Here is a 23880-nt window from a genome sequence, read left to right on the forward strand (position 1 = left end):
TATCCCCGGTGAGGCTGTTAAACCTATCTATTTAGCAATAAAACTGAAACTTGAGCTACTGGCTATTGTATCAAATATCTCTGGCCAGCGTCTTCCATCGAGTGAGCTTGTGACATAGGGTGGAGGGAGGGTAGAGACAGTGGAAGCAGGAAGGTTGAGACCCATAGGTGCTATTACCCCTGGGCTACCAGGCTGAAGTCCAGGGCCTCCATACCCCCTGGGGCCCCCAAATCCTGTTTAGTCTGTCCCAGGTGGTGTGGTCGCCACACCGCCAATCTGTGCTGTGCCAGGCGGCCATGCATGACCTCTGCCATAGAGACAGAGCGGGGAGTGGGGGGGAAATATGTGGGATGGGAATATGTTAAGCTGCATGTTAAAATGATTCTGCTAATGCATATTTGCATAAATATACCTATTTTATAGTCTTACATTCTTGTGAGTTCAGTTCCTGTTTGTGCCCTCAGGAACCCATGTATTAAAAACTCTGTGTGTGTGTGTGTGTGTGATGGTGTGTATGTGTAAGGGGATGATGCATTGTGGGAAGGGGACAGGATGGGCCTCAAAAGGCTTTTAAGTCCAGGCTCCAAAATTACCTGGGTGCACCTCTGTTGAGACCCCACAGTGATATGGGATGCCGCCAACACCACCCTCATCACCTGAGGCAGCTGCCTCATCAGCCCAGTTCTGTTTTCAGTACCAGAACTGAGGTCACAGTCATTTTGCACAAAAATCTACTCCTTTTCTCCTAAATTTCCTTCATTTCAGCAGCAAAGCTTAGGAAATGAGGTGAGTTGTTGCTATTGTTAAACAATTGGGAATCAGGAATCCTTGATGATCTATTGCAACTCACCTAGAGATCTATCAGAAGATCCCAATTTACCTTCTCTCTTTAAATCCCCAACTCACCTCTGCTATATATATATATATATTAAGTCATGCTCTTGAGCTGGGTCATGCCACGTAACATCTAGTTTGGCTTTTAGAGCTAGGTTAAATAGGAAAGTTATGGCTCAGTAATAAAATTGACTCTGCTGTTGCTAAAAAAAACAACCCACATTTTTTGCAACTGTAACAAAAAAATAGAAAGCATGATCCAGCCAAAGTTAACCATCTTTAAGTCCCGTTGATTTTAATTGGGATTGTGTGTTTTTTTAGTCGTACTTATCTCAATGCATAACTCAGTGAGACTCAAAGTGTGTTTATTCTTGGCTAAATGGTACCCAAATTTTAGAATGCAGACAGGTTTGTGTATATTTCTAGAAACAAATTCTGAATATTTTTCCTAAATCCTACTTTTATTTCCAACAGATATTAGTATTCACATGGTGTTTTTAAAAATGACTCTGATTTGTTTGTTTGCTTTCATTTCCCAGTTGCAAATGAGCATTCATTTAGGTCCTTAAAGCAGATTGTGGATCTTTTTCACAGTCATCTAAAAGCGAAAAGCCTTCCTTGGTTGGCATTTTCTCTCAATGGCATTTGAAATCTCCCACAATTACTTAGTGTACTGAAGTCTGATAAATCTTTGGAAACCTCCTGAAAGGGATTGCTGTGATTTTTACTGAGGCATTTGCTCCCTGCCATTGCATCACCAATTAGTTTTGTTCCCAGAGCACATTAAATCCTGCTGCTTTGGTTTACAGGATAACTCAAGCATTACTGATGAAGCATAAAAACTTACTTGGAAAAGCAGTGGGGGATGCAGGGTGACAGGACCCACCGCAGCATGCGGAATAGACCGGCGGGCCTCTCAGGAAAAGGTGCTTCGGAAGAGCTGCAAACACAAATGTTGAGACCATTGAATGTTGTTGATATTCACAGTACTTTAAACCATAGTGGGGTTTTTTCCTAACGTGCAGCTAGCTAGGCACATTTTGTGAAGTGTCAAAAAAAAATGTGGCATGTGAAATAAGTTTTTTGTAAAATAAGTTTTGAGCATATGGGTTTAATGGGAGCTAGACTGTTCCTTAAAAAGAATAGAGGAGAAGGAGGAAACAAGAGAAAATGAAGATGAAGATTGTTTCCTTTCAATCTTCATAGCCTTATACAAACAGTATGGGACTCATTACTTGACCAGACAAAATTATTTATTGACTCATATTGAACTCTGCTTAAGCCGTATGTGTTTACACAGCTATTACAAAGTACAAAACAGACACACAAAAGAAGAATTGCTTATTTCCCCTTCCTTTCCTCAGTTTCTTTTAGTTACACAAAACTGCTTTGTAACTTTTTTTTCAGTAACAAAAAGTGAGGGCGCAGGGGCTGGCAGCTGTTTGTACAGTAGGGGGGAAAAGCTTAAAATAAACTGCACACACATATGCTAATATACAAATATTGAAAAATTATGAGCTAGTTTCCTTGTTTTCATTGAAACCTGTTTCAATGCATTTGAAATGCAACGAAGCGTTCCAACCCATTCCAGTACATTTATTTCATAGCTGGTATTTTGGCAATGCTTTGCTACTCGCATTCAGTACTATGGCTCATGCAGGCTTCCTGAGTAAGAAAAACTTAGAGAAAATTGTAGAAGATTGCTGATTACATTATCCCTGATTTAAAATTTACATTATCCCTGATTTATGATGTTTTAAATTGTTAATCATTGTTTTATATTTTATAATTTTTGTTTAATTATTAATTGATTTTAATGGTGTTTTAATGTAAACCGCCCTGAGCCTTTTGGAAGGGCGGTATAAAAGTTTTAATAATAAATAAATAAATAATAAAAATCAAATTTAAATGATCTTACAGAAGAAACAGGCCAGGTGACAGCTCATTTAATGTACTTGGATTTGTTTACTTCCAACTTGACCTATCTGAAGTACCAGTATCTGTACCTGAAATTCCAGTATTTGAAATACCAGATTAACAGATTAAAATCCAGCTATTTTATTTTTATTGTCCATCTAGTGCTGTTTAAACTCAGCAATTTACAGGAAAGCTACTGGTGCATCATTCCTAAGCACATATATCTGGAAACAAGGACCAAGTCAGATGAAACAGCTGTTTGCATGCAAATCATTCACATGCTGGAACTTGCCATGTGGATCAGGAAATTGTCTCTATGGCATTGCAAAGCTTTCCTGGAAAATTGCCTTTTCAGCACAGTGAACTGTTGCATGCAAATGGTTTGCTGCAGAGAGATTTAAGTGGCCTTAACTCTAACTCTGCTGTTTTGTGGTCATCAGCCCAGAAATCCCACTGATGTCAATTAATCTTCTTTCCAGATAAGTGTGCTGCTTAGGATCAGGGTAAAGTGCAACATCAGTGAAGTGAAGTGTGCCATCGAGTTGGTGTTGACTCTTGAACAGCATAGAGCCCTGTGGTTTTTCTTTGGTAGAATACAGGAGGGGTTTACCATTGCCTCCTACCATGCAGTATGAGATGATGCCTTTCAGCATCTTCCTTTATCGCTGCTGCCCGATATAGGTGTTTCCCATAGTCTGGGAAACATACCAGCGGGGATTCGACCCGGCAACCTAATGCTCGCTAGGCAAGTCATTTCCCTCTGTGCTGTTAGGTGGCTTGTACAACAGTGCAAACAGTGACACATCCCTGCCTTTTCCAACTACAATCCCCACTGATATTGATTCACCAAGTTTCAAAAGTGGTAAAATGTAGTGCTGGAAGGCCCTACAAAAATTTCAGTTGTGTCTTCTTCACCAAACTGTGGTCATTGAGTTGCATTTGAAGACTGTTGTCTTCTTTTCTCATGCAATTGGAAGTCACCTAGGAAAAGTATTGTTATCAACATGACAAAATGTAATGGAATTAGGCTTATTACATTGACAATAATTTCTAAAATCTCTCTAGAACTTTTAAAGCCAGCTCTCAATAGAAGTAGATTAACATTTCTTCTTAGAGTTATCTCTGAAGTGTTTCAGATGTCACCATCCAAACTGGTCTAGAGCCACAAATTTTGGCTCTGCTGCGTTGTGAACTGTCTAGAAATTTCTTGTGCTCATGGGCGTTCTGTTGAGCACAAGGGGTGGCTACATAAAGATCTTCTCTGACATTCACGTATTGTTTTGGTGCAGGTACAATACAATCTGTGCACAATGTCAACACCTACAGACTTATAAACATGTACAAAATAAGGTCTGAACAGGGTCCAGCAGTTTCAAGGACAGCTCTACGCCACCTCCATTGTGCACACAGGACAAGCTTGATCACAGTGGGCATAGCCACCACTGGATACGGGGAGGCTACTGTCCCTCCTGTCCCCACCCACCCAAGGCTGCCGCTGGGATGCTATCCAGCACTGGCCTCTCTCCTTCTGCCCATGATGAGGCAGGGGGTGTTGCATGGGCACGGACCTGCAGCCCAGCCAGCCAGCAAGCGCTGCCTTTGCTGGCCCAACAGGGTGCTTCTTTCCTTTCCCTTGAAGCATCCAGCAAGACCAGCATAGAAAGCACTCATCAGAGAGATGGACTGTGCATCCATGTCCAGTGCTGGCAACAGCCCTGGTGTCGGCAAGCTGGTGCAGGCAGAAGGGCATGGTTAGAGTGGGATAGTGTGCCTGGCAGTGGCATGCATGGTGTGGGGCAGGGGGGGATGGCACCCACCCTCACATCCTGTCCTAGAGTCCCTGGCAACCTCCCTGCATCCCTTCTTGATACTGTACTACTTGGCATTTGTGTTCCAAGTGCTTCACAGGTATGATCTTGTTGTAACCCTTACAACAACTAGGGATGTGCAAAAAATTTCGGGCACAGAACGATCTGTGCCCGAAACGAGCAATTTTGGGTGATTCAGGGACGAACCGAATCACCCCCGATATTTTTCGGGCCCGAGCCGAATCACCTGAATTTCGGGCCCGAAAAATGCGGGTGATTTGGTTCATGGTTGATTTTGAGGGATTTTTTGAAGTTTTAGTGACTTTGGGGCAGTTCGGGGGCATAGCATGGGATCTGGGCAAAAATAGTGGGGTGGGGTGGTAGTGCCTAATGGGTGGAGGCTACCAGCCCAATTTCAGGGGGATTGGGAAGAGGGCTGATTTTTTGGGAATATTTGAAGTTTTGGTGTCCTTGGGGCAGATTGGGGGCAGAAAGTGGATCTGCCCCAAAGGAGTGGGGTGGGCTTGTAGATAGTGCCTAATGGGTGGAGGCTACCACCCGTCCCCAATTTCAGAGTGATTGGGCAGAGGGGTGAATTTTGGTGAATTTCTGAGGTTTGTCTTCATAAGGTGAAGTGTGCTAAATTGATTACTTCCTCATATTCATAGTAATTGAGAGTGTGAAAAAGTGAAAGTGGGGGTCATGAGAGTTGTTTAATTGAAAAAAATCTCATTTGCTATGATAGAATGAGAATTCACACTCATTCTATCATAGCAAATAGATTTTTTTCAATTAAACAACTCTCATGACCCCACTTTCACTTTTTCACACTCTCAATTACTATGAATATGAGGAAGTAATCAATTTAGCACACTTCACCTTATGAAGACAAACCTCAGAAATTCACCAAAATTCACCCCTCTGCCCAATCCCCCTGAAATTGGGGTGGTAGCCTCCACCCATTAGGCACTAGCACCCCACCCCACTCTTTTGGGGCAGATCCACTTTCTGCCCCCAAACTGCCCCAAAGTCACTAAAACTTCAAAAATTCTCAAAAAATCAGCCCTTTGTCCAATCCCCCTGAAATTGGGGTGGTAGCCTCCACCCATTAGGCACTACCACCCCACCCCACTATTCTGCCCCAGGCCCCACTTTCTGCCCCAATCTGCCCCAAAGACATGAAAACTTCAGAAATTTCCCCAAAATCAGCCCTTTGCCCAATCCCCCTGAAATTGGGGTGGTAGTCTGCACCCATTAGTCACTACCACCCCACCCCACTATTTTTGCCCAGATCCCATGCTATGCCCCCGAACTGCCCCAAAGTCACTAAAACTTCAAAAATTCCCCCAAAATCAGCCCTTTGCCCAATTCCCCTGAAATTGGGGTGGTAGACTCCACCCATTGGGCACTACCATCCCACCCCAAAATTTTGCCCCTGGGCCCCTTCCCCCCCGAATTGATTCGGATTTGGATTCGGATTAAATCCAAATCCGAACCGAATCAAGGGTGATTCGGGTGGCCCATATTCGGGCACAAAACAGAACAGGGGTGATTCGGTTCGGGTCCCGAACCGAATCACCGAATACCCGAATTGCACACCCCTAACAACAACTCTGGAAGCTAGGTTCCCATATTGCAGCTGGGGAGCTGAGGCCAACAGGCCTAGTGAGTTCATAGTAGAGGTGAGATTCAAACCAGGGAGTTCCCAGCTTATAGCTAAAATCTAGCCATGGCACCATACCCGCTCTACTTAATAAATGAGGACCATGCTCAGTAGAGCACCAATAAGTGAATGGCTGGCAGTGTTCCAATGCATGCACAGAACATGGGCCACCAGGGGGTGATGTTTCAGGGGGCCCCCACCCGCCCATTCACTTCCACCACAGCCCCTATCGCGGCATACTGTGCCAAAGGGCCCCACCTGCGGTGGCCCCAGCATGCCATGCTCCTCATCTCTAGCGGTGTCGTTCTCCCCATCCCCAGCACGCTGCTCCCCCCAGCCCTGCCAGCAGGCACCATGATGCATTGTGCTCCTGCCTGCTTGCCAGCTGGCTCGCGGGGTCAGAAGATGCTTTTGACCCCACAAGCCAGCTGGGAATGGGCCGCTCATGTGCCTTGGGTCCCAGCCGGCTCGGGGTCTGAAGCTGGCTGATAAGCAGCTGGTAAACAGGCAGGAGTATGGTGCACCACAGTGGCAGGCAGCAGAAGCATGGCACCACCAGGAATGGAGAATGTGGTGTGCCACTGCGGGAGGATGCCCATGTGAACACAGGCTACACTCCCCTTGCTACACCTGGCTTTGTACCTGTAAGCCTTGAGAAAGTGTTTTCCGAAAACCCACAAAAAGCACATACACAAATAGCCCAAATCAACTGTCACATAATCAGTGCTTGAATGCTTGAGAACACAAATGCATAAGAATCGACATCGGACAGGTTACAAGTCCCACTACATCTATTATATTGCTGATCTGCCAAAGGCCATTTCACAGTTCCAGGTGACTAAATCTGAAGTCGAGCATGAATCTACACAGATGCCTTTGACAGTGCCTTTAAGCTTTGGCAAGTCTGAAAGTTGGCCCTTTTAAAAATACAATTTTCTCAAACTGCCTCAACCAAACTGCAAGAATTCAATAATAATCTCACCAAGGGCCTCAATGCCTTTTGACCGGCATTAGGTTCAGAAACATGTGGGGGCGGGGTGGGGGAAAGAATATATCCCCCCTCTTCTTTAAAACAGATACTAGTCACAGGGGGTGGTGGAGTTGGAAACAACAAGACGTATGCTTTAAGAAAGAAATGCTAATAGATGTTTTCTGATATATAATAGCTCTCAAAATGTGGCCTCTATAGAAAGGAGTGGAATGCTGTCTGAGGTGAAATGAACTCTCTCTGCAGGGTGGCCCAAGGCAGAGAACAATAGAACAACCATCCACCACCCACTCCACCAGAAAATAGCTGCTCAGTTGTGGGGGGGGGGAGTTTTTGCAGCCTCAGAAACTTGCCTACTCCTAGGAAGACATTAGTTCCAAATGGCAATGTCAGACAGTAGATCTCATCACTGGTCCTATACTCTAGTGACTCTGTGATACTTGCCTAGAATCAACTAAATTCAGCAGCTATTCTTACTTATGGCCATATCTCACTCCTAGGCTGTAGAGGCTTTCTCCAGAATGTTCTCCTGCAGGAAGCACGTTTCAGTCATGCACCAGTTCTGCCATACCGGTGTGTCTCTCCTTCGAGACTGAGCTTCCTTCCTTTTCTGTCTGGAGGCAGAGGGATAGGAACATAGGAAGCTGCCATATACTGAGTCAGACCCTTGGTCTATCTAGCTCAGTATTGTCTTCACAGACTGGCAGCGGCATCTCCAAGGTTGCAGGCAGGAGTATCTCTCAGTCCTATCTTGGAGATGCTGCCAGGGAGAGAAGTTGGAACCTTCTGCTCTTCCCAGAGCGGCCCCGTTATCCCCTGAGGGGAATATCTTCCAGTGCTCACACATCAAGTCTCCCATTCATATGCAACCAGGGCAGACCCTGCTTAGCTCAGGGGACAAGTCATGCTTGCTACCACAAGACCAGCTCTCCTCTCCTGATAATTTCCTCCATTGCCCTTCCTTTCCTGTTTCCTGCTTCTTTCCCCAGCCTTCCCTGTCAGTGACTCACAAGAGGACTTAGAGACTCCATCTCAGCTGCTTTGTCTTCCTGACACTGTTAAGAAAGGGTGCTACTGAGTGCCTTTGAGATCTCAGTGTTGAGATTCTCAGGCCAAGCTACCAAAGGAGCAGCAGCACAGAAGCACTCTCAGGCTATGCTACCAAGCCAGGCAGGGACGGATAGGGCATTCTTAGCTCTCTGGTTAGAAGAAGCATGGCCCAGGGTCCCCAGGGGGTGAGGAGGAGGAAATGAACAGTACCTCCCAATTCTGGAAGGAAGGGTTGTGGCATTAGATGGCAAGGAGGTCTGTAGTGTAGCACCCATGGTGGCAAGTGGTGGAGCTTGCCAGCACTGCACCCATCCTGACACCTGTACCAGCTGCTTAATGCTGCATCATGGAAAGACTGCCCCATATCTCTGGATCTTTCTCAGTGTCTGTCTTGACTGAGCTAGGAAGCCAAATTCCAAACACTCTCCCCAAATCATGGCAGTACCAGAGGAGGGGTACAGACAGAGGTCAATAAACAGGTTGCCACCTGTTTCTTACAAGCTTTTAGCATTCCTACAGGGCAACTGTAGACTGCTGTGTCACATTGCGTTCTCTGCTTCTCCCAATAGTTGGGATTCTTCCATACCAACTGGAGGCAAGTGCAATTTCTGCAAGATGAAATCACCGTCTTAGGGGACAGTTTGACAATTGGTTTCTTGAATAATAAGATCCAAATGACACATTTTGTGCCAATGCATGGACCAGCAGGCTGACAGAGGAGAAAAAGTTGCTTGCAGTGGAAGCACTTGAATGGAGAAACAGCAAGGGGGAAATGTAATTGAAACCTGAAAGGGAGAAATGCTATTTGGGTGGGCAATTCTGAATGAAGGAGAAAAGAAGGCAAGGAAAGGACCATGCACTCTCTGCCTGCTGCTTTTCAGTTTCTGATTGTTACTACTAGAAGTAGCTTTCCCTCACCAAAATGGGCAGTTGTGCTACTGCAACATGCACTTGTGTGTAGCATGTAATTTGGGCTAAAGGGTGGCCACCTGTGACAAAGTTTAAGAACGTCCAGTGAAAATTGCCAAAAAGAGGGAAGCTTGAATTTCTTGGAGTATGATCATTGCAATGGAGAAGCTATGCCAAAGATTCTAAGATCTGGGAAAGAGCACCTAATTTCAGTATTTGTATTTGTTTATTTCGGCCCAAGGCCAGCATAGACCTAATTTCAGTAGAAATGCAACCTCTACAAACCTAGATAGATAGATAAATAGATAGATAGATACAGTAGATACCAACTGTCAAATTTCAATATTGCCGGGCCTATTCCATCCACACACTTTCAGCTAAGATTGTGACACTACATGAAAGCTAGCCACCTGCAGAATCCCGCGTCCTGTCTCTATCCTTGGGCTCATCTAGCACTGTGTGCTTCCCTTAGGGACCAGGTGTTTTACTTTGGATAACTGTTGCTTAAATAATAATACAGGTGGCCCTCGTTAGTTATTTGCAGTCCTGGCAGTTTCACATATCTGGCTTCACGTATCCTCCCCTTATCTCTCATAAAATGTGTCCCATGACAAAAATTTTAGCCAGAAAAACAGAGTATCTGTTTTTGAAGCAAATGACAACACTTCAGAGTTGTTGGGGTTAGCCAGTAGAGGGAGGGACAATCACTTGTAGAATCCTATTGATTTCTGCAGCATCCACTCAAGCTGTTGTAAACAACTGCTGGAAGGGCATGCATTTTGAACTAAAAATGGTGCAGAATTAAAGAGCACCAACTCCTGCTTGGTTGTCCCAGTCCATATCATTTTCCTCCTCACAGCTGCTATAGTAAAAGGAAAAAACCAGCCCCAAATAGATAAGTTGTCAAGTTTGGGCCTGAAATTCACCAACTAGCTGACTAAACCAGATTAAGGCAATGACCAGCTTAGTGGTGTGTTAGTTTAACTCAGGCCTGCACAACAAGGCCTGGGTCTGGGTCCAGCCCACAGGGACATTTTTGCTGGCTTGCAGGTAGGAATATCCTGTAGTAGCAGCAGCAGCAGTGGCGGTCATGGAGAACTCTAGCACTGCAGTCTGAAAGCAATAGCAATTTAGGGATTTGTTTGGGGCTGGCATGCACTCCACCCCATTGACTGAGCAGGGGTGGGGCCTATTTTATGGCCATTGTCTTTGGGTAATTGTGGGTCCCTTGATGGGGTGGGGGAAATCCATAAACAACAATTACTTTCATTAATATTTTAAATAATTATTATATTATATTATATTATATTATATTATATTATATTATATTATATTTATTAATGACCTTGCCTCCTGCACACCATAGTTGGTTCTGGCCCACTGGGGCATTTGAGTTGTGTGCCCCTGCTTTAGCTGCAAACTTCCATTACAAGCCATGCATGTGAACTTTAAACTTCACTAGTCATTATCATTCATGCCTCCTTGTGCATTCATTATGCGTTTATCCCGCCTTCCTTCTGATGAAACTCAGGGCATCATATCAGGGCAGTCTCACTGATCAGCCCCAGCTTCAGCATCATGTGCCTTCAGGCTATTAAACTGGCAAAGGAAATGGTGAAAAGGGGGAAGGTGTGAAAATGGGTCATAATGGGCCCTGACCCTTCGGACAGTCAGTATCCTACAGATGAAGAGCACAGATGATTGGGCACTTCTCCCAGTGAATTTTCCAATGGGTTGTACCCAAAATAAGCATAGCTTGGCTCAGCTCTGCTCTCTGAAGAATCACAGTCAACAGAAATGAAAATCAAACCCAACCTATTTCCCTTCCCCATTATGCTTATATCCATACAGATTACCTTGTAGCTTCCATATTAAGAGGTACTGTGGGATAGATGCAAAATGAATATTTTTTTCTTTCCTTCTTGTAATGAGCATTTGCATGACATGACATAAAAATCCAGATTGTTTAAATGGTTTAAAACTCAAATATGCTCCGAATGCCAGCCAGAATATAGTGTGCAGTTTCATTCATAGTCTAGTTCAAATGAGTATCCCACTCTCAAAGCTTTTTATTTCATAGAAAGTTCCACTGACCGCAACGCAGGTTGCTTTTAAGTAAATATACATACAATATGGCTTGGTCCCATACATGGAACATGTTTTTATCAAACAGCATCCTTCTCATGCCAATCAAAACTGATTTTGAAACTCAGAGGAGTTTTTAAAGAGTTGTAATATGTCTCCTGCATTTAGAAAGAAAGAAAGAAAGAAAGAAAGAAAGAAAGAAAGAACGAACTTCTGAGAGCGTGCAAGTCCTTGACCCAGACTGAAGTAGCACTTTCAATCCTGACCAATATATCTTGTTTAGATACAGGTCACACATTTCTGCACATTGACCTTAGTTATGTATTTTTGCAACTAGATACAGAACATTTAAAATTGTGTTTTTCTTTATTTTGGTCTATGGCAAGCATATGAAATATGTGTTATTGGCTAATGGTATTACCGTAACACAATGCAGGTACAGCAGAGTACTAGGGAAGTTGATGTAAAATGCATTTTGGATAAATGTAAATACTTTGGTTAAAAAAAAAAAGCACTAAGAATGAATCCTATGCACATTTTCTTGGGAGTAAATCCCACTGAACTCAGTGAGATTTACTTCCAAGTAAACATACTTAGGATCAGGCTTCTAGTTTCATGTTATTACCAAAGAACATTATATCAGGCTGTAATCGTCTACTTGAAAGTAAGTTCACTCAGTATCAATGGGATTTGCTTCTGAGTAAAAGTGATCAGAATCTTACAGCAGACACAGTGTGTCTTCCAAATAACAAGCTTCCTAAAGACCACCTTAATTTCTGACATTTAACTACAGTTTCATTTTCAGGAATTAGACCTGTCAGTCCTTTTCACAACCTGATTCAAATCAGTTCAGACCATTACACTATAACTATTGCAGCTTAAATCCCCAAATAGCTTCAATTCAAAAAATTCACTGCTATCCAGCATGGTGTAGTGACCAGAGTGCTGGACTAGGACCGGGGACACCTGAGTTCAAATCCCCATTCAGCCATAATACTAGCTGGGTGACTCTGGGCCAGTCACTTCTCTCTCAGCCTAGCCTACTTCACAGGGTTGTTGTGAAAGAGAAACTCAAGTATGTAGTACACCGCTCTGGGCTCCTTGGAGGAAGAGTGGGATATAAATGTAAAATAATAATAATAATAATAATAATTTTGACTACAATAGACCTATTACTGTTACAAGTATTTAGAATAGACAGAGTCTACAGGTTCTGCATTAGCTAAAGTTAACTGTCTGAAATTATTTTAGCAAGTAAAACTTGGCATTATGGATACTTACTAGACATCTGCTGTATATCTCAGGAGTTGTAGTCCTACAATAGCTAGAGACCTTCAGGTTAACCACCCCAATATATATGCCAGGATTATTAAGCCCACAAGCAATGCAGACTCCTCATCTGCCAGTCCCACATTTTTGCCAGCCCCCTGCCCCCTTATCTAACCAAACATACCATCTCCTCCTGTCTGTCTTTCTTTCTCTCTGTTTGTCTCTCTTGTTTGAAAGTTGCTCTTGCATTTCTGTTGCATGCCAGGAGATGGCACTGGCTCTTAACCTTTTTTCTATATTCCTTTGTAATTTTCTTCCTCTTGGGACCTTCAGTGGGATCCAATGCTCACAAATGAAGTAATTACCATATTTAGTCACTGCCCAAATTGTATATATTTTGTGCCCTAGCACCAATCAGGGTTGTGCCTTTCTTTCTTTCCCCCTAAAGATGGGCAGGGGATAGCCCTGCCCCCAACCAATCAGAATTCAGAATAGCTTACAGGCAGCTATTCTGACCAATAGCCAGCAAACAAAACCAGCATAGTAATCTGATTTCCCAGGGTCCTTCTAGGAAGGCTGAATGGACATTTTGGAGATTTTTGTGCAAAATGGGAGTAACCAGTCTGCAAGCAAATGGAGTTCAGAACAAGTAGGAGCCTTGGCTATCTTTCTCCAGCCTCCACTTCTCCAGAGGAAAGTCAGCCCTTTTCTCCTCACTCAGCACCCCAATCAAGCCCTCAAGAGGCACTGGATTTCTCCAGCATTTGCCAGGAGTTCTCTTCTTTTCCTTCCCATTTTAAAAAAATGCCACTGGCAGATGTTGGCAACATCCAACTGAGGGCAAAAGAAAGGGAAAGGGTTATGGCTTCAAAATAAAACAAGGCATTTTAATTGAAATGACTTATTGGACAACTTCAAACTTAGCGTGTTTGAAATGTGTGTCTTTTCTGCAGAAATATTTGTATTTATTTTTATTAGATGCCGAGACCATAGCCTTTTCTTCATGGGCAACTGCACAGGCACAGCCTGGAAACCAGGCCAGTCCAAGAAAGTCAAGTAGCTCCTCCACTCTATAGTCCTTATGCCAGTTTTTGTTTACTGCTGGTTGGTTATTTTGTGTGTTACCTTTTGTGGGGGCTGAGTAGTGGTAGTATTAAAAGGAGAGGTCCTCAGCGCAAGTTCTTTGGACAGGTTTGTGATTTATATGGCTTAATTTTCAAATCGGATAAAAGATTATCTCAAGTAAATATTGCATAGAACTGCAGCCAATTCTATACAGTTTATTCCAAGTAAAGCCTTAATGAGCTCATTGGAGTTTACTCCCAAGTAACTGCTGTGTGCATAGGACTGCAGCCCAAGGACATATCCCAGAAATGTTTATATTGTGAGAAAGGGAGAAATAAGGGTTGCTTTTTTAAAAAAAGTTTGTTCTTCATGTGCATATTTGTGAGAAGAAAGGAAACTAGTGGGCTTTGTGTGTGGCCAAATACATTGTGGTATTTTCAAGTGATGTGACTGTGAAATGTGTGTATGCAGGCACTACCTGCAAATCCAGGTAGCTGAATCCAGATAAGACAGAGGTAGTTATTGTGTGGGGTCAGAACTCCAGAGACAATTTTGATCTACCTGTTCTAGATGGGGTCACACTTTCCCAAAAGGAACAGGTTTGCAGTAGTACTTCTAGATTCACATCTCTCCCTGGTTTCTCAGGTTGAGGCGGTGGCCCGGGGTGCTTTTTATCAGCTCCGACTGATACGCTAGCTGTGCCCGTTTCTCGAGATCAATGACCTCAAAACAGTGGTACATCTGTTGGTAACCTCCAGACTTGACTTCTGTAATGCGCTCTACGTGGGGCTGCCTTTGTACCTAGTCTGGAAACTTCCGTTGGTTCAGAATGCAGCAGCCAGGTTGGTCTCTGGGTCATCTCAGAGAGACCATGTTATTCCTTTACTGATGGAGCTACACTGGCTACCAATAGGTTTCTGGACAAAATACAAAGTGCTAGTTATAAATTATAAAGCCTTAAATGGCTTAGGCCCTGGGTATCTAAGAGAGCATTTTCCTCACTATGAGCCTCACCACCCATTGAGGTCATCTGAGGAGGTCCATCTCCAGTTACCGCCAACTCATTTGGTGGCTACACAGAGACGGGCCTTCTCGGTCACTTCCCCGAGATTGTGGAATGTGCTCCCTGCTGAGATACGATCCTCCCCATCTCTGTCAATTTTCAAAAAACACCGGAAAACCCATCTTTTCGCCCAAGCTTTCTCAGCTTCCTAAATTTTGGGGGTTTTAATCTCTGGTTTATTTTTACATTGTTAAATTGTTTTAACTTTTTGTATATGTTTTAAACTGGTTTTATGCTATTGTTAACTGCCCAGAGATGAAAGTTTGGGGTGGTGTACAAATTTGATAAAATAAATAGATGCTCAAAACTCCAAACCCCCACCCCGCCCACACACACACTTCAGCTGATCTTCTTAGCCTAGTCATGCATGGGATGAGGAGGAGATCAGGGCCAGTGGTATAACTAGGGGACAGGGAACCCGTGTTCGCCCCCCTCTCTGGCAGCCCCTCAGAGAAGGAGATAATGAAGAAAATCGGGAGGGGTGGACCTGGGAGGCGCTCAGGAGCTGGGGGCCTGGGTTCTTTGAACCCATCCACTCAGTTATAGCTACACGCCTAGGAGAGGGCTGAGATTGCAAGGAGGGGAGAGAAGGAGACAATGCTTATAGAAGATGGGGTGGAGCTACTGAAGAGAAAAAGAGGACTTGTGAGGGAGGGCGGGAGGGCATTCCTATTTTGCACACTGACACCTACAATTAACCACTCTAAGGGTAGGATTCCTTTACTCACAACCAACCAAGGGGCAAATTGAGCACTATATCAGCACTAAACAGCCAGCGGCCAAGTGCTGGTGTGAATGTTGGAGATTTTGGTTGAGACAAGTAAATAACTTTACAGATGGAGAAGTAAATAATTTTACAGATAGCCCCACATATGGTTCCCCTGGCTCCCTCCCCTCTGCCCCGCTCCCCACAGTCCCAAGAGGCAGCACTGCCCACAAGACAAGACAGCATGCAAGACCGTCTGCTCAGATAGCATGAGACCTCCAAGTTCCAACACACTCCTGAAATGATTTTCAGATTCAAATGATGATGATCTTCCTTGGGGAGGAAGCATAGCTCAGTAATAAAGCATGCGATACTTTGCATGCAAAGATCCCAGGTCAATTCCTGACATTTTCGGACAGAACACTTCTCTTTTAAAACTGGAGAGTCTAGCACAATCCCCTAGGGAGTGGGGGGAAACTGCCAGTGAAGATCTTTTAACAAATGGAGCAGGTCCACTGACTCTGGCAGTTTAGCTGTATTTTCAGACACAGCTTGATATATGCTTCCTACTACAGAGCTCAACCCCTAATTAAACTAGACAAAACAGAGAATTCATTACAGCCATGCACTTTCTATTTACCCTGCTTTTTATTAACAGAGACTCCCTGCCTAACAGCTGAAACAACCTAAAATTGTCAGGTGCAGCTTCCTTGGCTGCACAGTTCCCCCAAAACTTCATCTGTTGATTTCTGCCTGCTCTTTTAAAGGCAGAATGCTTTCATTCATACACTTCAAAACTTGATCATAAACACACTTACTGGTCAAAATTATCAGGCTGTGATGGAAATTAATTCCAAGTGCTTAGGGGGACAATCCTACAGAATTTTGTTGGTAAATTATTCCAATTGATTTTTCTTCCAAGTCAGGACACATTGATTCATAATCCATTGTTTGCAAGGAGCACTCCCTGACCCTTAAGTGCATTTTTTACTCTGCGTGTAGAGTTTAGATGTCATAACATGGAAAGAATTGGCCAGAACACAATGGTGGAATATAGAGCTGGCTGCTGGCTTTCCTTTTGGGAGGGCAGTTCATTAAGCTAGGACTTAATTTTGTCAAATTATTTGCTGCAGTAGCTCCCACTGCAAAATGGACAGGTCACTTTTAAAACTGCACACTAGCTTTCTATTTGACAGCTGCAACTAATGCAGCAAAAGAGAGAAATTATGGCCTGGCTGCCTGTGAGCATATCTTTCCTGCCGGTGCATCTCACATCATCAGCCACAGAGTTTCAATGCAAAAAGCATTTCCAGCCTCTTATGTCCAGCCCCAATAAGAGAAGGTTCACAAGCTTCACTGAGAACAGGATCTGACCAACAAACTCTCCCTGACTTTGACAGTATTATGCAGAGTTAATTATTGTCCAACCTGGAGCTCAGTTGTTCTCAGAATTAAAAACAACTATTATTGGCAATGAAGTGTACAAGCTCTGAGCTACACAGAACCCTTCATCAGGTTGAGGAAGCTCTTAACATATAAGCAAAGACAAAGTTGGTTAATGTGTATTATCTGTTTAGATCACATGTTGTGATTTGGCCACTCATCTGAAGTTGTGCAAAAGCAACAGTGGATCTGAATTAATTTAGATTAATCAATTTAGAACAGCAGCCTATATTACAGTGTTGTGAGGACTGCTGAAACAATGTAAGTGAAGCACTTCGAATAACTAATATTGAAACTCTGAAGTTTTCAAAGGGCTTAATTTGTGAGTAATCCAAGGCTTTTTTTTTTTTAACAGCACAGCTGAGACTGGATATTTTTCATTTGGCCAGGACTGCTTTTTGCTAATGGCAAATGGGCATACAGCCAATTAAATCAGCCCTTGAAGTGGCTGGATGAACCCGTTCCTTATTGTGATCCTAAACACAGAGACATTTGTTTCTTCTGTTAAGTGTATCACAAAGTGCACCACTCTCTGGTGAACCCTGTAAGTTGGCAGCTCCTGTGCAAAATTTCTTAGTGCTGCCAATCAAACTGTACATGAATTTGAGAACCACCCAGCAATGGACAGAGAAGACAAACTTAACAATGCTAGCATAGCAAAGAGGCACATTTACAGTGCTGACTCTATCTCAAATTTAGAAGAGGAGAACAACTGTTGCTATAACCATGAAAGCATCCTTCTCAATGGTTGTTGCTGATGTCTCCCTTGTATTTCTTAGATTGTGAACTTCTTTGGGGCAATCTTATTCCTTTTGCTACATTAAGAACATTAATTTTCTGCTTTAAGAACATTTTGTTGAAAAGTGATCTCAAGTGTCTTTAAAGTAATGGCTGTCATGAGGAAAATTACTCAATGAAGTCCCATTGAAATTAAAAGGCTGATAATGGATATACACTCCTTACACTGAGGAGTAGGAAAGTGAAATTTACAAAAGGACTGTCAGTGTTGAGAATTCAATTTATTACTAATAAATTCATCTAGCAGACTCAGAAGCTTCTGGAGAAAGATGGAGTTAAAGCTAATGTAGTGTGTAGTGCACCAATAATGTTGAAATATGTTTAACTCTCAATGATATGATAAGAAGTTTAAAGATTGTGCTATTTGTGAAAGGAAAGAGGGTTGGTGCAGTTTAAAGCAGGTGATTTATAAGATGGAGTGTCTGGAATGTCCCTCTTTCTATATAGGCAAAACAGGGAGACCATTAAGAGATAGATACAGTGAGCATTTGTCAGATATGTGATACAATGGGAACTGTACTAAGCCATCACCTACACATATGAAGAAGAGGCATGCTGAACGAGTGTTGGGAACTAACATAACTGTATTTAGGGTGGAAAGAAATTTTCAAAAGTGTAAAACTAAGTAAGGAGGCAATGTATATAGAGAAATTTAAACCAGATATTAATGCTAAGGAGGAGATGGTTTCAGCTAGGAAATGTATTAGTCTTTGAAGGGTTAACTGTTCCTTCTTGCAGCATGTATGTGATCCTCCCTCTTGTCTTCTCCGCCTTAATTGGTTATTGATAATTTGTTGCAGCTGGCACATTGCTCCCTTTCTTCCCTGCCTACTGCTTATCTTGAGAGAGAGAGGAATTTAAGCACTGCTGATACTAGGTTTGGTAAGCAGCTGATGATGGTATTTTTACATTGAAACCAGTTTTGTTTTAACTTGTAACATCTGGTATTTTGTGTTTGCATAATAAAGAGGTCTTGGCAGAAGAGTTGCGTAGAGCCAATATGCGTATAGCATTGCCAACTTATCTTGAAATTAAAAGGCCATTAGGCAATCCTTCGTTTCAATGGGACTATTTTGAGTAATTTCCCTCCTATTAACCAGCAGCTTTGAGAAATGGACCAGCAGTTCTTAAATGGAAATGAAAGAGATTAGACAGAATCGGTCAACTGGATATAAATCAGAAAGTTAAGACAAAATGATCAGCAGTAGCAACATTTCTTTTCCAAAAAGGAAAAGGGAACCATCCCACAACATCACTTGCAACCTGTAGGAACTTCTGTAGTATATTTTCAGCTCAGGTCAGTTAGATTATCACTACAATTCACATTTGTATTTTAAGGTGCTTTTTGTGTGCTTTATGTATTATTTATTTATTCAATTTCTATACTGCCCTTCCAAAAATGGCTCAGGGAGGTTTACACAGAGTTAACACAGAGTTATATAGTTAGCTCCTGGGTTGTAATTTGAAGACAAGACAAGAAAGTAATCTCAAAACAAAAATCTTTACAAGACAAGAAAGATTCATTATATTTCTATAATGACTCAATCAGGAATAACTACCACCTCCTGTTCTTTACTCATAATAACTAATTTTGCCTAGAATTTAATGGGCAAAATACCCTCCCCTTTACTACACTTTAATGAGGCTGATTGAGAATATGCATTCATTCGGGCTTAATTACTTCTAAACTGAGCTCTCTCGTACCTCTAGGAGGTGGTTAAGGACTGGGTGGAGCTTGCCCACATTTTCAGTACACAATTGGAGGTGGAACTGGAAGTCTAATCAAAATAAGAACTGGGTGGTTTTGTGTTTAAACTTCAGGTCGATTTATCTGGTCAACCCGAGCGTGCTTTTGCGCGTCTGGCATCATCATGATGGCCCTTGATTCATTGACAGGATTCAGGCTCAGCAGCGACCCAGGCCGCAATCTGAAATCTTGAGTCTGCGCCCAAAAGTCGTTCTGATGAGGAAGGAAGCGGACCGGGAAGTGGCCGCATGGCATGACCCGGCGGCGCTTGACACTTTCTCTCTCCAAAGCCTGACGCTGCCTAGAGGGGCGCAGCTTGCTTGCGGCTGAGAGGGGATCGGGGCGGCCCGGCGGCTCCTTCTAGGCTTGGAAGGGGGGCTGACTGGCTCACCTGAGGCGGCGGCTGCTGCTGGAAAGGTGCCTTCTCTGCTCGCCGGAGCCCTACTGCTGTCCGCTGCCGAGGAGTTGAGCGCTTGGAAAGGCCAGCCGCGGCTGGGAAAGGCACTTCCGGGGGGGCTGATTTCTTCCGCGGCGGCGGAGCACAGCTTGAGAGGGACCGGGGTGGCAGGCAGGCTGCGGGCGCCGGGCTGCGGGGCTCCCCCAGCCCGCAGCAAGTTCTCGATCAGGAAACTTTTGCCCAGGTTGCCGAAGCCCGGGGCCGCGGGCAAGGTGAGAAGCGCTGCCGCGGAGCTCCCGCAGTGCCAAGTCAGGGCGCTGGGGAGCATCGCCGACGAAGGGGAGGCTGGCCCGGCTCCGAGCGAAGATCTCCTTCTCCTCCTTCCAGTCCGCCCGCCACCAGTCCCGATCCCACGTTGGCAGGCTGATCGAGGGGGATCGGGGTTCACCCTCGGCCATACACCCCGTGCGCTGCTGGCCGGTCTAGGGAAGTTGCCCTGTGCTTCCCTGCAGTGCTGCTGCGGTGGCTCGGAGAGATCAATGGGTCCCTCTCTGGAGATCCGCGAGCGTGTCTTACGGGCTGGAAGGTGTGTCCTAGCTCATTCATTATGTCCCCTAGACTAGACTTAGAGGATGATCGACACGGGTGACAATACAGCGCGCTGATGGGGGTGAGGAGCTGGGCGGGGGCGCCATCAGTCATTGGATGCGCGTTTGTCTTCCAGGAAGTCGTTGGATCCCTTCCCCTGGGATCCCGCTACACCCGAAACAAGATGTACCCGCTGGCGAGGCAAGCCCACCCTGGGACCTCTTCTTCAGCCTTTCTATCAGGTCACAGTGTCGCCGCATTTGGAATGCAGTTCTTGTCACCCCGACTCCAAAAGAGCCGGGAAAGCGGCAGCAAAGAGCGCCCAAGAGACAATTATGGAGTTGGCGCGGCGCACACCCTCTAACTGAGCAAAGCCACACCTTTCAAAGTGGTGATTCTCTTATATTTAGCAGGGGGAGAGCAATTGGCCCTATCCAGCCCCAGCACAGCATCCCTCCAGTGGCTGCTGCTCATGTCTCTTATGTTTCTTTTTTAGATTGTGAGCCCTTTGGGGACAGGCAACCATCTTATTTATGTATTTTCCTATGTAAACCACTTTGATAACTGAAGAGCAGTATATAAATAATAGTGGTGGTAGTGGTAGTAGTAGTAGTAAGGCCTTTGGTGCTTTTTCTTTCTTTCTTTTTTCTTTCTTTGACAGAGAAAAAAGTCTGTCAAAGGACACATGACAAGGTGTATAAAAGTGGTGGGGAGAAAAATGGATTGGGAGAGAAAGGGTATTTTTATTTATTTATTTATTTGATTTGATTTGATTTGATTTATATACCACCCTTCCAAAATGGCTCAGGGCAGTTTCCAACAGAATAAAAACAATTAAAACCAGTTAACAATTAAAATCGAAACTATAAATAGAATGAAACCCATTAAACATCCAAACAGCTAAACACCCTGGAAAACCAGGGCAAAGATTTAAAACAGCTTATAGCAGTTTAAAAACCCTGGAAGGCCCAGCCAAACAGATAGGATTTAAGGGCTCTCCTGAAAAATAGGCAAAAGAAAGTACTACTTTGCTCAATGCATAATGAGGACATGGAATTCACTGCTACAAAATGTAGTGCTAGCCACATCTAGCCAGTGCTTTAGAAAGATTAGATGTGTTCATGAAGGATCAGTGGCAGTGTTCCCTTTAATTTTTATTTTTTTAAAAATCTGTGCACTGAATGTATTTTGTTCTGGGTGGCAGTATCAAGGCAATGTGTGTGTAAGTGCATTCAGAGTGGGGTCTTCCTGATTCAGCCAAGTGGGATCTAAAATTAGCAGACTTCAAAAAAACTTGTATGCGCATGCACATATGCATGCCTTAGAGGGAACACTGTTCAGTGGCTATTAGCCATGAGGGACACACGGGATACCAAAGGCTGTGGATCGGATGGAGCTGTTGCCTTCGTGTTTTGTCATGGGCAAAGAACTGGGGATTCTTTGACAGCAGTGTTAACAGAAGAATGTTAAATTCATTGGTGAAGATTCTGTGCGAAGTAGCAGTGAAGCCTGCAGGAGACATCTTTGGCAGAGGGAGGATAAATGGATATGTTTGGCCAAGGTTTGGGTTCTAGGATCCTGGACTACTCACTTTATTTTTCTCATTGTTATCTTTTAAAATCATCTGACATTAAACAGGTTTTGCACGACTTCAGTTTTGAACTGCACAATTTAGGGGGGAACTACACACTGTGTGTCTGGCTGCACATTTTTTAAAAGCCCACGGGCTTCCTGGAGCATCTGGCTGGCCACTATTGGGAATAAGATGCTAGAAGGGTTCTTGGTCTCATCCAGTAGGGTTCTTACATTTTTCAACCTGCTGCAGTGTTCTTCATGGCCCAATACCAACTTCTGCAGCAGCAAAAAAGACAAAGCATAACCGTGGTATCTTGTTTGCATGTTGACAGAGGTTTATTTGTGCCACGATTCAGTCCTCTTTTTCCAGTACCAGTGCTCAGTCCAAGAACTTCAGTTGTCCCTGTCCCATTTCACTCACTGTTGAATAAATACATGGAATCCAACACCCTAGGGACTAAATGTTGTTTCCATGCAGAATAAAGCCTCACTTTCTTTTCCTGGAAAGTATGCCCATCACTCAGGACAATACCGTGGTCCCTCGACTTACAAACTACTCGACATAAGTATTTTTCGAGTTACAAACGGCAGTTTTAGATCCGGTTTTAGATGCGGTTTTTTCGACTTACAAATTTTTAGATGGGGTTTCCTCGACTTACGAATTTTACATGCGGTTTCCTTGACTTGCCTGCCTGTTTATTCTTGAAAAGAAATGTTCCTGTGCAGTTTGCAAGCCTTACTGGGGGTCTGGGTCTTTTTTCTAGGCTCCGGAACGCATTAATCCGTTCCCAATGCATTCCTATGGGAAACCACTTTTCGACTTACGAACTTTTCGACTTACAAATGTGCATTCGGAACGGATTAATTTCGTAAGTAGAGGGACCACTGTAGTTCCCTAGAAATTATGACCATCACTCAGGACAATCATAGCTGCAGGGTGTACACTCAGAGGTAGAGGTAAAGCTGTGCCATCAAGTCAGTGTCGACTCCTGGCGCCCACAGAGCCCTGTGGTTTCTCTTTGGAAGAATACAGGAGGGGTTTACCCTTGCCATCTCCCGCGTAGTCTGAGATGATGCCTTTCTTCCTATAGCACTGCTGCCCAATATAGGTGTTTCCCATAGTCTGGGAAACATACCAGCAGTGATTCGAAACAGCAACCTCTTGCTCCCTAGACAAGTTTCTTCTCCGCTAATTTTGGAGCCTGAACCTAAAGGTCTTTGGAGCTCTCCCTCCCCCAGCAAATTAACCTTCATCCTGCTCCACCGGGTGACCACTCCATTCAGGAGAGACTAAAGAGGATCTGAGAGCCTGCAGGGGCTGTGGAGGCCCTGGATCTCAGCCCCGACATCCAGGGGAAGAGTGCCTCTGAGTATGCTGTGCATACCCCCTGCATATGCATGGACTCAGCTCTACATGGATTCAGAGAAGGGCTGTCATCCAATGAAAGAAATCACCAACAGTTATAGGAATTTTAGCCAGTGACATTTAATTAAATGTACATATATTTCAATATGAGTAAAACAATATTTCTGTAACCAAAAAGGATGCTTTTAAAAAGTCTTTTTCATGATGCACCCTTCTCAGGTGAGAAAAAGGGGCTGGAAAGAGGATATTTTTATTATATTTTAAAACTGCTGTCCCCCCCCCAAAAAAAAAACCAGAGGCTCTTTCTTATATTGATTGATTGATTGATTGATTGAAACATTTTTATATCGCCCAAAACTTATGTCTCTGGGCGGTTTACTACTGAATAAAAACAAAGTAAAACACTCGTTTAGACAAAAATGGAGGGGGACGACGACACATTACAACATTTTAAAATTTTTAAAACCATATTCTAAAATAATATTTAAAACATTCAAAACAGTATCAGTTAAAAACCTGGGTGAACAGGTGTGTCTTTAAAGACTTTTAAAGAATTGTCAAAGATGGGGAGGCTCTTATTTCACTAGGGAGAGCATTCCAAAGCCTCGG

The 23880-nt window shown here is 43.7% G+C and overlaps 1 protein-coding gene across 2 annotated transcripts in view; it reads right to left on the minus strand.

Moving 5' to 3' along the window:
• Nucleotides 1–20070, minus strand: part of DBX2 (developing brain homeobox 2) — a 30701-nt gene extending 10631 nt beyond the window's left edge. Inside the window, exons 1-2 of one of the 2 annotated variants that reach the window (XM_053256481.1) lie at nucleotides 19737–20070; nucleotides 1682–1774 (exon numbers count right to left, since the gene is read on the minus strand). In XM_053256481.1, coding sequence (XP_053112456.1) covers nucleotides 1682–1774; nucleotides 19737–20070 — 427 coding nt within the window. Of the gene's footprint in view, nucleotides 1–1681; nucleotides 1775–12707; nucleotides 12872–19736 lie in introns of those variants that run through there. The other variant, XM_053256482.1, reaches the window with a different exon arrangement.
• Between the last annotated feature and the right edge of the window lie 3810 nt (nucleotides 20071–23880).

The sequence above is a fragment of the Hemicordylus capensis genome, chromosome 5 (genome assembly GCF_027244095.1).
Source record: "Hemicordylus capensis ecotype Gifberg chromosome 5, rHemCap1.1.pri, whole genome shotgun sequence".
NCBI classification, from domain to species: domain Eukaryota; kingdom Metazoa; phylum Chordata; class Lepidosauria; order Squamata; family Cordylidae; genus Hemicordylus; species Hemicordylus capensis.